This window comes from Candoia aspera, chromosome 9 (assembly GCF_035149785.1).
Source record: "Candoia aspera isolate rCanAsp1 chromosome 9, rCanAsp1.hap2, whole genome shotgun sequence".
Classification (NCBI taxonomy): domain Eukaryota; kingdom Metazoa; phylum Chordata; class Lepidosauria; order Squamata; family Boidae; genus Candoia; species Candoia aspera.
Window position 1 is genome coordinate 1,651,164 of NC_086161.1, and position 16,898 is coordinate 1,668,061.

General features: G+C 47.5%; 2 protein-coding genes across 2 annotated transcripts; both read right to left on the bottom strand.

The window, feature by feature from the left end:
• Positions 1-4,602: 4,602 nt before the first annotated feature.
• Positions 4,603-7,033, bottom strand: LOC134502625 (nicotinamide N-methyltransferase-like). Its single transcript, XM_063311067.1, has 3 exons — positions 6,678-7,033; positions 5,794-6,001; positions 4,603-5,209 (listed from the first exon to the last, which is right to left on the bottom strand). The coding sequence occupies exons 1-3, from the start codon at positions 6,829-6,831 to the stop codon at positions 4,783-4,785; spliced, it is 789 nt and encodes a 262-aa protein (XP_063167137.1). The 5' UTR covers positions 6,832-7,033; the 3' UTR covers positions 4,603-4,782.
• Positions 7,034-7,595: 562 nt separating this feature from the next.
• LOC134502626 (nicotinamide N-methyltransferase-like) lies at positions 7,596-10,558 on the bottom strand. The gene is made up of 3 exons (XM_063311068.1): positions 10,382-10,558; positions 9,378-9,585; positions 7,596-8,465 (listed from the first exon to the last, which is right to left on the bottom strand). The coding sequence occupies exons 1-3, from the start codon at positions 10,521-10,523 to the stop codon at positions 8,030-8,032; spliced, it is 786 nt and encodes a 261-aa protein (XP_063167138.1). The 5' UTR covers positions 10,524-10,558; the 3' UTR covers positions 7,596-8,029.
• Between the last annotated feature and the right edge of the window lie 6,340 nt (positions 10,559-16,898).

Sequence of the window (16,898 nt, forward strand, 5' to 3'; positions counted from 1 at the left end):
TTTGCTGTTTATCACGGGGTACCTTTTGGTTGCACATGGCTGTATTGTCTAAGTTCTCCTGGGAGAACATTTGCCCTTCCAAAGGCCTAGGAATGTGCCAATCAGCAGAAACATTTATGGGCAGCAGCCAGCCGGTGTAATGATTGCCTATTCTAAAATGCATCAGACTCATAAGCAGGAATTCAAAGATATCGGATTTATTAAGGAACAGCATGCAGGATCACAAAGAAAGCTGAGAATGGTAAAAGTGCGGGCAATTCAAAACTAAAAACCCTCGGTGAAAACGAAATCCCTCCCCCCGTAGAATCTTCTCAAGTCCACAACCACAGGTGCTCCGAACGGTCTTGGATGGTCTGCGGGAAAAGTCCTTGAGCAGAGAAAACAACCCCAACACATTCCATTCTCCTGATTCCACATACAGAGCTTGGCACAAGGTCTCACAGCAGCTCCCTCCCAAGCAGAAAGACGCGTCAGCGCCATGGCATGGGAAACGTTACGATGTGTGAAATACATTGAAACAGTGCACATGACAGCCAGATGGGCAGGCTCTAAGAAAAGCCACTGAAAACCCCTCAGGAATGCTGTCCTTACTACACTCTACATGGGAACCTCCCTACAATCACCTTCTTTTGAAATGCCTCATGGCTTTGCCTCTCGTCTCCACCGATCGGTTTCCTTAGTTTATAATTCAGTGCGGTTTGCGAACTCAGAAAATGAGCTACTTTGGTCTAAGGGTGAAGGTGCTGGACTCGAAACTCGGCATCCCAGTGGGTGGGGGTGGGGCGGAGGGACACGGCCAAGAGTGACAGCATTTTTCGTGAGCTCTTAACTCTTCTATTTTAGTTCCTCCTTTATTTAGTTTTCAGATCGTTTACTTAGATGGGGACTTGGTTGCTGAGAATGGCCTTTTAGCTGCTAAAAAGGTCACTGCACTTTTTGGTGAGCTGCCAGATGCCAATCAGAAAATAGATGAACTTAAGGCTATAATGGAAAAGCATGCAACTAAACCTTTTACGGAGTCCGCCACCAACTCGGTTGCTCCGGAACGTACCCAAATCCGTATGCTGCCCAAGACCCCAGTCGTACGGAAAATGCCAGGGATGAGCTAGTTCTGCAGCGACTCCGGATTCTGCTCCAGATTGCAATTAATCCTCTTAATGAGGGCAGGTGGCCCAACAGGCAAGCAGTGAGACACTCCCCCTCACAACACCTTTGCCGTAGAGCAGGGTTTCTCAACCCGGTTTCCGCGGAATCCCGGGGTTCCACAAGAGGTCGCTCGGGGTTCCCTGGGAGATCAAGACCGATTTAAAAAATTATTTCAAATCCAGGCCACTTCACATTAAAGAGGTACGTTTTGTTCTTTATTTTTAGTTTAAGAACACTGCTGATGCATATATATACATTCTGTGAAATGAATGTAACAGTTTTGTAACTTCTGGACTGTATTTGAGCCGGAATGTGCAGGGGTTCCCCGAGGCCCGAAAAATATTTCAGGGGTTCCTCCAGGGTCAAAACCTTGAGAAAGGCTGCCGCTGAGTATATTCCAGCAAGCTTACTGAAATCTCCTGGCTTCCCAGATGGCATGGACTTGAGAAAATATCATTGACTTCCAGCCATTTCTCACCCCCTACAGCAAGTTTTACTCTTAAACATTTTCTAAGGGGATTTCAAATTACGCCTGCACGTGTCTTCCACAGTAGTAGCGCACGGCCTCTTCTAAGTCCTGGGTGGAGAGCCGAGCCCACGCGGGAGAACCGCTTAAGCCCCGGAGTTCGTAATCTCAGCCAGCAGCTCCCCACACAGCAGAGCGTTGCACCCACTGCAAGGCCTGGACCAGGCAGGCACAGGAGGCTTTGCACTCAACTTAATTAAAGGGAAGGTCCAGACATCCGTCGACCCTACGGAGGATGAGGGAGGACTAGCTCAGTTGCTCGGCACACTCTCGACAGAAGGGCAACAAACTACTGTGCGCAAACCGGAGCCAGGCGAATTCTCTCCATAGGAGCCCAGAACATAATTGACCTTCAGACTTGGAGCCCCAGCCTGGCCTTGTTGGCTCTGCCCATGAAGCTCCTCCTCCTGCAGAATTGCCCCCGGTGCCAGACACCCTCCGCCTGGTTGGCAACAGCAGACCGGTTCTCTGCCTTCTCCTCCGGGCAGCAGTTCATTCCACCCAGGCGTTGCTCCTTCTGGACAACGGTCCGGAGGCAGCACCCCGAGAGGACCAGTGGAGTGACCGCTGCGTCCTGCTGACCATCCCACCATCCTCTCTTGGAACAGAGCCAGATGGGCCCCCAGATAAGCAGAGCCAGATTTCCTTGGATGTCCGGCCCAGTTTGATATATTTGTTTTTGCAGGAGACATGGATGCCGGGGGAATTTTCAATGCCCAACCACTTTCCTCGGCTAGCCCCCGCACAGCCCAGCCTCAGAGTTGGCAGACCCGGTGGGGGGTGGGCTTGGTCTATGTGTAGCCTCTAACTTAGGGGTCCAACTTGTAAAACCACCCTCCCCCCCAGCTGGAGAATGCCGTATCAGCTTTGTCAGTCTTTGACCAATTTTCCTTACTACGTATTAATCCCCATCTTCCTCCTCAGCAGCTCCACCCACAGGTCACCCAAACCTGGAACCAGGTTGATCCTGTCCTCACTCTTTGCCTGAATAATCCTTCCCTTTTCTGGCATACTGTAACAAATTGTTCCCATAACAACATTACACAATTGAGTGGTAGCATCCCTTCAGGTACCTGGGTACCTCATTTCCAAGCCCTCTGCTGTGATCTGCATGCTAACACCTATGCGATGGATGTTCCTTTATCCTCACCTCTGCAGTGGCCCCCAGTCACACGCAAGGAAGTTAGGAAGCTTAGTAGCCAGCTTCAGGGTGCGACAGCCCCCAGGAGTGACCATATCCCCCCTGAGCTAATTAAGTCCAAGCCAGAATGGAGGGCCCTGTATTGGCCTCCTTCTTTTCCTATACCAACCACACAGCTAAGATTGCAGAGGACTGGGGGAAGCCATCATTTTTCCCTCATATAAAAAGGGCGATAGAAATGACCCACCTAGTTATGGGCCAGTTAGTTTATTGAACGTCATTAGCAAACTATGTGCCAGATACCTATTCACCAAACTCCAAACCTGGGCAACAGATGAGGGAATAGTCAACCCAGAGCAAGCAGGGTTGCATCTGGGACAATCTACTGTAGACCATTGCTTAGTGCTTCAACACCTGGCAGACAAATATACAAACCCCTCTGGCCTGAATCGATCTGCAGCCTTTATTGATTCCAAGGCAGTTTTTGATAATATCTCAAGGGTCAGACTCTGGGACATCCTGAGCAGATCCTCTATAGACAAAGGACTCTTGCTCCTAATTCACAACTTACTGTACAGGAGATGATAAAACCAGCCATAGAGTAAGATGTAACCGGGGAAGGGACCTTCCGATTTTACTCCGACTGTCAAGGGGGTGAAAGAAGGATGTATTTTAGCACTCTTGCAACATTTTAGCTCTTTCTTAAGGAGCATACCCCTGATCTACTGAGCTAATAACTCTATCACAGGAGGAGATAAGCTTGGTCCGGATGATTTCTCCATGGCAGAGGAGGCAGAGAGGAAAGTGTGGAGGTGGGCGGGAGGTCTCAGTCTCAGCTCTCCATTCTTCCCATCTGCTCGAAACTGATGCTGGACAGAGAATCAAGTCTCCAGACAGTCTCCACCATTAGGGAAGTCTCTTGGAAGAGGGGAAAGCCAGGAAGAGGGAATTCGATGTGATTCGATTTGATATTTAATGGGCCAAATTCCTGGGGGAAGGGAGTGGAGACCATCACCCCCTGATGGCTTCTCAGCTTTTTGCAGGAACTACTCCTGTGGGACTGCTGCACCACAACTAGGACATCTTTTATGCCAATGCTGACAGCTTTCTTAATTATGATTGGGGGGGGTGCCCTTGGTCAAGCACATCCCTGAATCTTACCCCCAACTGCTTAATCGGGCCTGTTATCTTCAAGTGTGTTTTGAAAAAGAAGCCCCAGGAGAGAGACATAAAGCTGACGGAACATCCACCGGGAGCACAAAGGATGCTCTCGGAATCCTGCTGGCCCAGAATGCCACAGAGATCCTGCAGTTTATAAGTAAATCGGTTGTGCCTCTATTGCTTCATCAGAACTTTCCTAAAGTAGCTGCCACGTTTATTCTTTCCAGACCAGCGGCATCTTGGAATGCGATCGAACCAACGGGCCTGGGAAGGGTCTGCTCTTGGCCAGCAGGATAACTCCCCCAAACTGAGCAGGATGGGGAAAAATTTAACGTGTGGGGAGAAGCCAGCAAAAACGAGACTGGCTTCAACAAATGGGGTGCATGCGGCTGGGGGCTGCAGAGAAAAATATTCCTGGCAATTCCCCCAGCGCATCCTGGTGGGAGAGGCAGCTGGGCAGCGGCTCAGAGTGCCACGGACCGCTCTCTGCCGAGCCCTCTTCCTCCCTTTCCCGGAAGCAGGACCCACAGAGGAGCAGAGGCAGCCCGCTTGGTGCTGCCCAGAGGATCCACCTGCACAAACACAGAGACCCAACACAAGGGGAGCAGGAACCCACACACACACACCCAGATGCAAGATGCTACTTTATTACACAGAAGAATGTACAGACTTCTCCTATGCGCATGCTAGGAAAGGGGTGGGAAGGATTCCAGAAGCCATGCACCCTCTTTCTTCCCTAACTTGCATCACCCAATCTTAACAATGGTTGGAGAAGCCTCTAATGGTTATGACAACAGCTGCGTCATTTTTACAGGCTACATTTCTGGGCAAGAAGCAGGGACCGTCCCTTCCCATCAGTTACGGACAAGGGGAAGTCAATCCTGATTTCTTCAAGCAATTTAATGGCAAAGCCAGCCTGTCTTGCTGCCTCTTCCACCACCTCCTTCTCTAAGTAGAGGGCTGAGAACTCACGTTGGCCAACCATGTAATAGCGCCCTTGAAGGCTTGTATACATCACAAGATGCCCCCCTGGTTTCACCAGGGAACTGATGTTCCTGAAGGCCATTCGGTAGGTGGGGATGTCTTTGCAAGTTGCTTCCAAACAGAAAGTGGAGAGCAAACAATCCGCAGGAGGAAGAACGAGCGGAGCCAAAGGGTTGGGTTGGGTCACATCGCATTTCAGGACCTGCCTGACAGCTCTTCGCACCTTCTCTTCCTTCTCTGGCCACTTTTCCCTGGGGGGAAGAGACAGGATGAATCTGACCTGCACGCCTCCACACCTGCATCAATACTTTCAATTTTTAATAGCTAAACATAATAATAACTACACTCTCAGTAGCTCCTAGCTGCAATTTCATCTATAGCCTACCTTTCAGATACTGTCTTTCTGAGCAAGAAATATGCACATCCCCTTAGCATCAGACAGTGAGAAGGGGAAGTTGATCCTGATTCCTTCATTGGAAGAAGTGGCTTGAGAAAAAACACCCGTCATTACACTCGGTTAATGAGATCTTCCCGAAAGAGGTGCACTCGGGATGTGTTTGGTCAACCTTGGTCTGGGACGGGACAAGCAGCCAGCTGACTGTTTTAGGAGCCTCCTGTGCTCTCCACAGGAGATACAGTTAGCTTATCTTGTGCTCCTCTGGTTTATGCATGAGCTGTACTGTTTTATTCAGTCAGTAAAAGTATAAATATGGGCTTCTCTTTCCTTCAGCCTACATGTTCTATGAGCCTCCCAGAAAGCAAGATGGAGCAAAAAAGTGAAGGAGTCTTTAAATGAAGGGTAGCTAGATGGCCCGTGTGGCTTCTGTCTCCATACCTGTCTCCCTCCAGCTCACAGACGTATTTCACCACCGGACTCCAGTCGAAAGCCCCCGGTTCCTTCTTCAGCCATCGCTGCATCTCCTCCCGGTTCTGGTCAGCGTAGTCGGTGGGTATGATCTCTCGGAAGGATTCACAGGCGGACAGGAAATGGTGGATGCTTGGGCCACTGCCGATGTCAATCAGGGTGTCTCCCTTGATGCCATCTGTAGCCCATCACCCCAAACACAGTTTTTCAAGTCTCAGTCAAGATCCTTGGGCACCATCTCCTTGACCGTTTGCCCTTCATGTGGCTAACCTCCTTGCATGTCTTGGAGTGTACTGTGTTCTGCTCAGTTGCTGGAGACGTGGGCATGGTTAAGAACCCCGCCAGAGAAGGGAGATGTTGGCGACTCTGTGCTTCACCAACAGAAGCACGATTCGCATTGGAGATTGCTCATGTCAGGCAACCGAATTCTGCAACACCTCTGGAATGAGAATTGCCACTTCAAGAAATAGATACAACCCTCCTTTGGACATTCTTCAGCAGGATGTTGTGTTCCATTTCAGTTTTCAAGTGCCTAACCCTTCTTCATTCTATGCATTCTATGCATTTTGATAGACACAACCATTTGTACCCGCCTCGTCTGCATATTTTGTCAATAAATGAATTTGGGCAAACGTGTCATCCTACGCAGATTTTTGTACATGTCAGATAATCTGAGCAAGATATCCACTCACAGATAGCCTTAACGTTTATGTTAAGCCAAGCATTTGCATCATTCACAGAATCGCAAGAAACTCATTGCCTTTGTGTTCTAGTCTGCACATTAGTCTGAGATCACAAATTACGCTGATCCCACTAAGAACCAGAGCCAACATCCCCCAGTTGCAAACACTTACCTGAAGTGAATACCCTGTGGAGATTTTTCAGATAAAATCTTAAAGAGGCATTGTTTGCATCATTCCCAGGCCTTAAGGTATAATATGATTCCAAATAATCTTTTGGAACAAAATACTTATCGTAGTATTCTTTTCCTGTGAAAGTTGGCTCCATTTCCACCAAAACCTTGCAAAAGGCTCAACCTCGACTTTTTGGCTTGCTTTGCTTTAGGGTTTTAAGGAGTCCGCCTGGCGCCTCCGGATCTTTATGCCTGCAATTTCCCAATCAGAAGGTCTGTCCCGTCCCCTGTTCCCGCCTATCTCACTCTCTGATCCTCTTCAAAGGGGGAGGCAGAACATTCCTCTGGGGAAGAATGTTTGATCGGGTGGTTTGCATGGAGAACAAACTTTGGGTAGCAGCTTCTGATACGAGGCTGGAGGACTGTTCCCGTGCTGAAGTCCTCTCCGCCCACTCATGACTGGGCAGGAAAGTAACTTGCCACCGCCATCAAGGCTAATAGCCATCGGACCCATGGTCCTGTGCTCACAGAGAAGATCATCGTGGCTTGAGAAAGGTGCAGCTTCCCCGGTCCTAACGGTCTCTATTTTTCTTGCCCCAATGTTCCCCGTGGTTGAACGGGCACGCAGGTTCTTGCAGCAAGGCAAGACTGTGAGGCTTGTTTCTGGGAAGCAAAAGTCATACTGAGATCAGGAGCAACCCCCTGGGTTGAGGCAACCTAGCAGCTGATTTATCGATGTTTGCTGTTTATCACGGGGTACCTTTTGGTTGCACATGGCTGTATTGTCTAAGTTCTCCTGGGAGAACATTTGCCCTTCCAAAGGCCTAGGAATGTGCCAATCAGCAGAAACATTTATGGGCAGCAGCCAGCCGGTGTAATGATTGCCTATTCTAAAATGCATCAGACTCATAAGCAGGAATTCAAAGATATCGGATTTATTAAGGAACAGCATGCAGGATCACAAAGAAAGCTGAGAATGGTAAAAGTGCGGGCAATTCAAAACTAAAAACCCTCGGTGAAAACGAAATCCCTCCCCCCGTAGAATCTTCTCAAGTCCACAACCACAGATGCTCCGAACGGTCTTGGATGGTCTGCGGGAAAAGTCCTTGAGCAGAGAAAACAACCCCAACACATTCCATTCTCCTGATTCCACATACAGAGCTTGGCACAAGGTCTCACAGCAGCTCCCTCCCAAGCAGAAAGACGCGTCAGCGCCATGGCCTATTATAGCCTTCATTTGAGAGTTAGGAAGCCCAGGCTGAGACGAGGCCGTGGCAGAGACAGGCTTAAAATGAGGACCCCCCAGATCCACAGTGAGGCTGTGGCTTTAAGGATACAATAAATCCACTGGGTTTATACTTCCTTCTCCTTGCGGGCAAGAATGACATACTTTCCGGAGAAATCACAGTCATCCATATTGGTTTTGGCAATTCTGGGCTCCGTGTTGAACTCTACAATGGCAAACCCAGCTGCGCTAAGGCCATCTTTCAGGATTTCCTCAGTAAAGCAGAAACTGAAGAACTTACGTGGGCCCACCCTGTAGAAAGTGCACCCTAAAACCCCACCAAGTACCAAGTATCCCCCGAGTTTCAGCAGAGAGCTGATATTCTTCAAGGCAGCCTGGAAACTCCCCTGGTCTTTGCACGCAGACTCCAGGCACTCTGTGGAAAGAAGGCAGTCAGCCTGGGCCAAAGAGAAGGGAGCCACTGGGTTGCTTTGATGGACATCACATCTGAGAACCTGCTTGATGCTTCTTCGTAGCTTTGCCTCCTTCTCTGCACACGTCTCCCTACAGGGACAGTGAAAAGTCAATAGATTATTCACTGTGGAACTGGGACATATCTGGAATGCCCTGAACGTCTAAAACGAAATCCCTGCCACTTGCAATAAGGGGGCTCAGAAAAGATATGGACTTTTGAGGGGGAAATGTGCTAGATATACAGCAGGGTTGCTAATTCTGAAGGCTGCTATAACAGCAGGACCTTCCATGCATCTTCATATGAACAGTTTAGGAATGGGCAAATTTTACCCCCAGGCTCTGAAATGTTCCCAGCTTTCTGTGCACAAAACTGCTCCTAATGGCACAAGCGGAGGCCAAGCTGGACAGCCAGGATAAGCAACTTGGTGTTCTCCAGATATCTGCAACATCACCATGGGTCAGTGCCATCGGTATCCCAAAGAGTGAGGGCTGATGTGAGGTGCAGACCAGCCATCTGAAGGGCACTTGGTTGTTTGCGTTGCTTTTATTAGCTGGCAATCTTGACATTTGCATAATATTAGTAGTGCCCTAGATCAGCCTTTACCAACCCAAAATGTTCGGGGATACAACATCGGATGGAAGGCCACTCTGACCAAAGTTAATATCTATGCTTAACCAATGAGCTGGTTTGGCAGCTCTATCCTCAACTCAGACTAAATATTCCCTCCCACCACTCCTGTTTTGGCCTTGCTCTATTTTTCTTGACCTATGTGGCCCCCTGCCCTCCAGAAGTGGGCCTCTGTCCCCTTTGTCTCTAATCAAGATGACCTTTTACTTCCTATACAGAGAGTTTCCATGGTCAGCGTTCGATCACTAGCATTTCTCCATTCCTGCCATTAGCCAATATTGAACGTTCTGTGGTGGACTTCGTCCTAATCAGCCATAAATAAGGTGAACCCTGTTTTTTTTTCTTTTTACGTGCAGATCCTTGCACTCCCATACCTGTCTCCCTCCAGCTTGCACACATACTTCACCACCGGGGACCAGTCAAAAGCATCGGGTGCATTCTTCAGCCATTTTGTAATTTCCTGGCAGTTCTGATCCAGATAATCTGTGGCAATGATGTTCTCAAAGGACCCACAGGCTGGGAGGCACTGATAGATGGTGGGGCCACAGCCAATATCGATTAGGGTGCCGCCTTTTGGGACCCCTGGCATAAAAAGGGGAGGGTTTGGAAGGGGGAGGAGAGAGGAAAAAAATCAGGTTTATCTCCTCCAGCCTCAGAGCACTTTTTGCCAAGGAGAGTCATTCTGTGAGTTCCCTGTTGACACTGAACTGGATGTGATGCCTTTCCAAGACCAAATATGGTACCAAGAAACCATTTAACTTTCCTAAACAAAAGAATGGAGATTCTAGATGTAGCAGTAAAAAAAAACAACCATCCTTGGAAACACTGAAACCATTTTTACAGCCCAAATGTTAAAAGCACAGAGAATGCCTGATAACATGTGGAAAGTACCAGCAGACCTCTGGTTTTAACCCCCTCTTAAAGTTCCATCCTGCACTGAAGCCTTCAGTGAACCCTGTACTTGAATATGTCTTCCCCCCTTTTCCCCCCACTCAGCATTTATGTGGCATGCTTTCAATTCATGGTAATTTTATTTGCTGCAGTCTTATTTCCTCCCCATGGTATTGTATCAGGCTTCATGTTCACCACTTTCAGATGTTTGAATGCAGAAAAGCAGCAAATACCTACATTAAATAAATCTAGCATAAGAAGTTGATAGAACCTTTAAAAGAGCAAGAACGCGAGCTTAACAGCTTGAAGAAACTGGGGCATAAAAAGCTGCTTAAGATCAAGTCAGCCCCTTGGTTCAGGGTTTCCAGCGGAGGGCCCACTGAGAGAAGTGGGAAACTTTCCAGGACCCTTTCGCTGGAGCGAGTGTCTGCCTCTGTTCAGGAACCTCCTCCCCCTTCAAAGTTACAGCAGTGAATGGATCACCTACCTGAAGCAAAGATTTTGCAAAAGCATTTCAAAATAAACTCAATGAATTCATCTTCTACGGAACCTTCCCCAAAATGGAAATATTCCAGGTAAGCTTTGGGATCAAATTCATTCTGGTAAGTGTCTCCTCCAGTGAATTCCATCACGCTGTGGTCTCTGTGTTTGCAGGTAGCAAAAGTGAACTCTTCTTGCCAGGAGCCTCTGATTTAACCCAGAAGAGAAGATTCTGTGCCAACTGGCCTTTGCCAGCAGTTCTCCTCAGCCTATCAGCAGTAGATGCAGCTGGACATTTGGACTGAGAAATTAAAATCCTTCCGCGCACACGCCCTAATGGACAGAAACATTTGCAGACTATTTGAAAATAATGTCAGTAAAAATGTGTCACTAAAAAGGGGCCATTAATAGCAGGGATGCTTCCCTATTAAGTCTTTGGCTCCCTCTGCTGATGTTGCTCTGCCTAATCCATGAGAGATTCATAGAGAGAAGAAGCTAAGAAAGACTTGGCTGGCATGCCAATGGAAGAAACAACGTTTCCTTGGTTGACCTCAGGATCAAGGCTTGGTTGGCTATCAGGTGCATGTTAAAAACATTGCCGTCATGTTCCAAATGCTATGGTATTGTGTTGTGGTGTGGGTGTTGTTGGTATCAAAGGCCAAAGTCACAACCCAGGCATTGCTGATGCTGACTTGCAATCCTGAACAATGAATGTCCCTTGTGGCTAACAACTGGGAACAACCATGGATGTCCCCAGATAGCTCCACATCTAATTGCAGTTCTCAAGTATCTTCTCCTCTGATGGGGCTTTTGCATCTAGGCTCCTCAGGAGAAGGCACACAATGGTGCTGTGGATCTCCATCAACCTTCTGAGAAAGCTCCATGTGGAACAGCCAGAAATGCTGGCCCAGAAATATAATCATGGCTCTTCCCTGACATTTGGGCAATAGGACAGACAACATAGTCCAAGTCTTTGACAGAAAAGGATTTCAACACCACAATGGGATGGCCACGTTCCTTCCACTGGATGAAAGTGTTCCTCTCCAGGTCAAGGGCCACCTGTGTCTCAAACACCAGGACACTGCTGTGATGAAAGAACCACAGTGCTAATCCAAAAAGGAAGACCTGAGCTTTGAAAAAGAAATAGAAGACCTCTTGAATAGTTGAATGGCCCACTGCTTATCATGGCAAGAAAGCTCTAAGGTAAAATAATTGGGAACAAGGTGTCAATGGCCCAGCAAATGGCAGCTCTCATTCTTCAGAGCATTTGAACTCCTGCCTAACGTCAAAGCATTTAAGGAGGACCCAGAGCTTAACAAAAGCCGTGATTCTGTTTTGCAGTTGTATACTGACACAGTACACAATTACCTCACAACAGAACAATGTTTGTACAATCCGCTTTTTCACTAAGTCCATGCATGCTGTTTGTTCATTTCAAATTCTTTAAGAAAGTGTTGAGGGATCTGAGGTGAGGTAATGTGCAACAGTGTGTGACATAAATTATACAGCTAGTTACAAAATCACAAGTCTCACAGTCTTACTGGATCACAGTTCATATTAGTGATGATCCTGGATTCTGCCTGCAATTCCTTCTGATGTTTGGCAGTGATTTCACTGGATTTCTATTCCATGGACCTCTGGCTTCAGGCCCGCTGAGGTAAAACGTGAAGTTGGAGAAAAATAATTAGGATAATTCTCTGGTTCAGATGCATTGCATGATCTTCATTGTTGAATAGACCACAGTTGGCTAGGCTTACATGCCAAGGTGATGCCATAGTTCACAAACCACAACAGCTAAGCTTCCACAACAGAAACTAGATGGGAAGGCATACTAATTGCTCAAAGAAAGCATGGAAACAAATAAATACAAATAGGCGGGGTTCCAACACAGCATTAATCAGAATTCCGCACCTTTTGGAGGCAGTAGGCACATTTGAAATACCGAGGGCATATTGCCAAGGCCGTGACTCCCATGGACCCAGGGGGTTCCCAGGGAGAAGAGGACACAAAAGTGAAAAGTTGGGTGGGCGATAAACCTGGTATGTGGGGTGTGCACATCGGTATCCATAAGCATCCGTAAGCACTAAGCCACCATTTGGCCTACCACAGCTTATTTAAACACAGCAACTGATGGTTAAACAATGTGTGCTGTATGGCTGAAAAGAGGAAACCGTCTCCTATTATTCCATTCTTGGCATCTGGTAACCAGAGGCAGATTTCTTCTTTCCACAGAGATCCTACTTGGGAGTGATCACTCTTAGGGATATCCCTGGCTTCTTCTTCCCTCAGTGTCTCTGCAGATCTTTATTCAGAGCTTTAATTAAAAGGCAATTGATCAAATCTCCAAGCTGAATTGGGCTTTTGACCAAAAGCAGCAATTCAGTTCAAGTCATCAAGTTGGACACCTCCAGCAACTTTGCGCAGAAGGGTACAACCCACATCAGCGAGTCAAAAGGATTTAAAATACTGCAGTAAATTACTGCTGCCAGCCAAGAAGCTCCAAGTCCTCAGTCCCAAATTTCTGGCATCTGCAAGAAGAGAACCATTTGTAACCCCCCTTTCGAAGGGAGTGTTTTTCCCAGAAGTGAAAGCAAAGCTGTGCAGCAGCTCCAGGCGCTTCTCGCTAGATGGCAGAGAAGGCCTGAGAATAAGGCAGTGCCCAGCGGAGAGCAGAGCTCTGAAGAAGCAGGGAGGGACCCAGGCAAGCGGGCAGGAAAGGGGAAGGGGAAGGAGAAGGAGAAGGAGAAGGAGAAGGAGAAGGAGAAGGAGAAGGAGAAGGAGAAGGAGAAGGAGAAGGAGAAGGAGAAGGAGGAGAAGTGGACCTGACAGTGATGCCCCCTTCCCAGTAACTGATCTCCTGGCAGAGGGCAGGCAGGAGGTCCCCGGGTAGAGAGCTGCTGAGTGCTCCAGGGGAAGAGAGCTGCCCGCACTGTGTAAGAACCTGCTCCTGGGGAGGGTCTTGGCCAGGAGAAGGCCCCAGCTGAGCCTTCAGTGGGGCTGAAACCGCTCAGGCTGAAAAGCTCACAGGTCAAACTGCATTTGGGGAGCCTGGCGGTGGTTGCCCCGCACAGAGAACTGGGTGCCAGCTGGACATGTTTCCCCCTTATGTGTGGTGCCTACTGGGCCCTGGCACTCCCACAGGGTGTGTGAATCCCAGCATGGCTCTGCCAACCCACAGCCCGGTTAAAGTCCCCAGGTGGGTTTGTCTGGGGCTGAAACTGATGCTGAACCACAACTTCTCTTGGTGTTTGGATTACTGTGGGGTGTTTTGCAGTGGGTTTTTAATCTTGTTTAAGTCCTTGGGATTGTTTCTGTACTGTATTAGAAGCTGCATGTTTGGCTTGTGAATTTATTGGGTTTATTATTTATTTATTTATTTATTTATTATTCAGATTTAATTACCGCCCATCTCCCCCAAAAGGGGGACTCTGGGAGGTTAGTTTATGTTATCCCTTGAAGAACTAATATATATTGCCCTTCGATACTCTGCCTTTTGTCAATGAGCTCAAGATGCTGTATTTGGGAAGACCCTCCAGTTTCACACTCACAACAACTCTCTGACTTTGGCTGGGATTCAGGTGCTGGCATGGCCCTGATCCTGATCTGGAGGTGCCCAGAGGCAAGGTTTGTGTGAGGTGCTGGATCTTGGCTGCTAGTCCAGTGGGTTGCAGGCATATGGCCAGGCTAGGTTGACCTGATGGAGTTGACCCCTGCAAGCAGGAGAGGAGCTCTTTCATGGCTGTGGACATGGACCCAGTTCTCAGGGAAGGAGCTTTCAAGGCTAAGAGGCCCTCATGGCCAAATGGACAGCCTTTTTGGCTTTGTGGGCAAGAGGGCTTAATCTAGACTGAGATGGTCTAGGTGGGTTAGGGTTAGGTGGCCTCTGAGGTCTCCTTCCACTCAGCAATGAGCTATCAGGGTGAACAGTGTATGCTAGATAGTAACCAAACACAGTAATAATAATAATTTTGATTTATCTCTGACCTTCCCCCCCCAGGGGACACTCAAACAGTGCCAACTCAGTGCTCTAAATAAATAGTTTTTTTAATCATCCCAGAACTATTGTGCTATACTGTTTACTGCATTTTCCAACCTCTCCCATTTGAAGCAGGTATACAGGTACAAACCGGAGCCAGATTGCACGCAAACAACTTCACAGGCAAAGTGAATGTGAAAGAGGTCAAGTGTTAGTAACACTAAGTACAGCTAACTGTTCCATAAAACCCCAAATTCTTATTAATTGTGCTTTGCCGGAGAGAGAAGATCAAACAGCTTGAGCACTCAGGACTTGGCACATCCTTGTTTAAACGAGAAAGAAACAACAGAGCTTTTAAGGGATAACATCCACTTTATCTTCTCAAGCGCCATTCTCAAATTACTCTTCTGGGATTGAGCAAAAGCTTCTGGGCATCTCATAATATGATGGGGCTAAGAAACGCCCCAGACCCCCTTTCTATTCCCAGTTCAATGGAGAAGTGCATTTCTGGGGGACAATTTGCACAAGCTTGGAGAGCAGTATTGAACTGTGTCAATTAAGTGTGCTACCTATGGCGTGTGCTTAAGGAGGGAGAATTAAAATCAAGATTTGGGGTGTGTGGGTGTGTGTTTGGAGTTCTCAGTAAAAATGTCAAAGATAGATGTGAATTTTAAATCTCCCTTTTCTCTTTAACATTTAAATTCTTCATTTTTCACTTTAGGGCACTGAAGTTGTTCAGTCTTATGTTGCATCACGATTCAGTTGCCAGATGTGCAGCACCACTGCATATCAGAGATGCAAGGGCCTTTTATAATTAATTGGTTAATTTATTTATTAAATTTCTCTGCCACCCATCTCCTGTACGACAACTCTGGGCAGCTAATTATTATTATAATAACTGATTATCTGGCAGGCCAAACTGCATTCTGCTCTGCTGTGCACCATGCTTCCTGCTTGATCTTCCAGAGATGGCTGTGAATTTGGGGATTTGGGAGTTTGGGGCTTATTGTAATAATAAGTTGTCTTATATCTTTGCAAACTTCTTCAAAACTCAGGGAGAATGAGCTGCCAGTCGAATGTAGGAGAAAGTCCGCCTGACCGTTCTGCTTTGTTGTTCCTCACCTCCGCTGCCTCCCGCAAGGTGGTTTCTCAGAATTTCTTAGGGCTAAGATTCCGACTTGCCTGTGCAGTCAGTTGCAAGAAACCAGCATTTACCGCCCTCCAATGGCTTTACAATATGCGCACAAGACTCCTCTTATCCTCTTTGTTTAAAACTGTTCTGTCTTTTATTTCTTGCTTTCAGGAATATAAAACTTGATGGTGTTTGTTGCAAACCTTCCACTTTGCTCTGCCATTTATGGCTCCCTCTGCAGAGATACCTCGCTCGTAAATGAGGCTTTCATCTCCCCCACCCTTGCTTAGGCAGCTTCAGGGGCTGAGCACGCTTCTGCTAACTGATCTTGGCCCATCACTCATCTTAGCGGAGGCACCACCCGATTGGGGACTGGATGGGGAAGGATCAGGGGCTCCGCATCCCCAGGAATCCGTTGCAGCTCAAGGCCAGGTTAAGCTTTTATGGATTAGGACACTTTCTCCCAGCCTATGCCCTCAACTGGGTAGGACTATAACTCCCATAATCCACAGGAAGAGGAGCACCAAAAGAGATGGGCATTCCTGCATTCCTCTCCAACTCTTCCATCGTTGCCTCCTTTGGGGAGATGGGCAATGTCCCCTTATCTGTTTTTTGCACCATGCTAAAAGTAGCTCCAGGCTGGTTTCAAAATCCTCTTACTATATGTTATACCTTTATAATAGAGACTATATTTCATATGCATAAATATTTTGCATTGTTATGTTTATACTATAAACATGATGGCATATTTACAAAAGAACTAATTTTACAAGGAGGCAATAAAGCAATATTTACTGCAAAGCCCACTAGGGCTCAAAGATGCCTACCCTCACTTTGGGGATGGCTTTCCGTAGAAACCTTACTAAAACCGTCTGCAACACCTGGGAGCTGCAGCTCTGAGCAAGCAAAATAGTCTTAGGGGTCCCGTTGACTTGGGGTGCTCTTTCCGGGGCCGAGGGGGCAGCTCAGAATTTCCAAATAGGGCTGACTCTTGATGAACACTGCATGTGTGGACAATGTTTCTGAGAGTTCAAGGCATTTCCTTGGCATTATCCAGCTGAGATCCATGTGATCACCCTATAAAACCAGCATTGCTTTACCTCTATTACAGACAGGTGCCAAAGACCAGGTCATGGGAGTTCAAGAGCCAAATGGTGGAACCCTTAATTTCCAGATGGAAATTTGCACAACATATTTCACCAGCATTATAGTTTGAATCCTGGCTTGGGATCCACAGGGAGGACATGGGATATTGTGCAAATGACTAGAATTGTGCAGCTTGCCCCTGGAAATAACCTAATTGTGTCATTTTTGGGGGTGCATGTGATATCAGTGTGGTTTGTGCCAGTCCTGCAATTGCTGGACTTTTGTGACTGTGCAAAGTTCTGCCCAGCCTCTTTACCAAGGTTACCATGA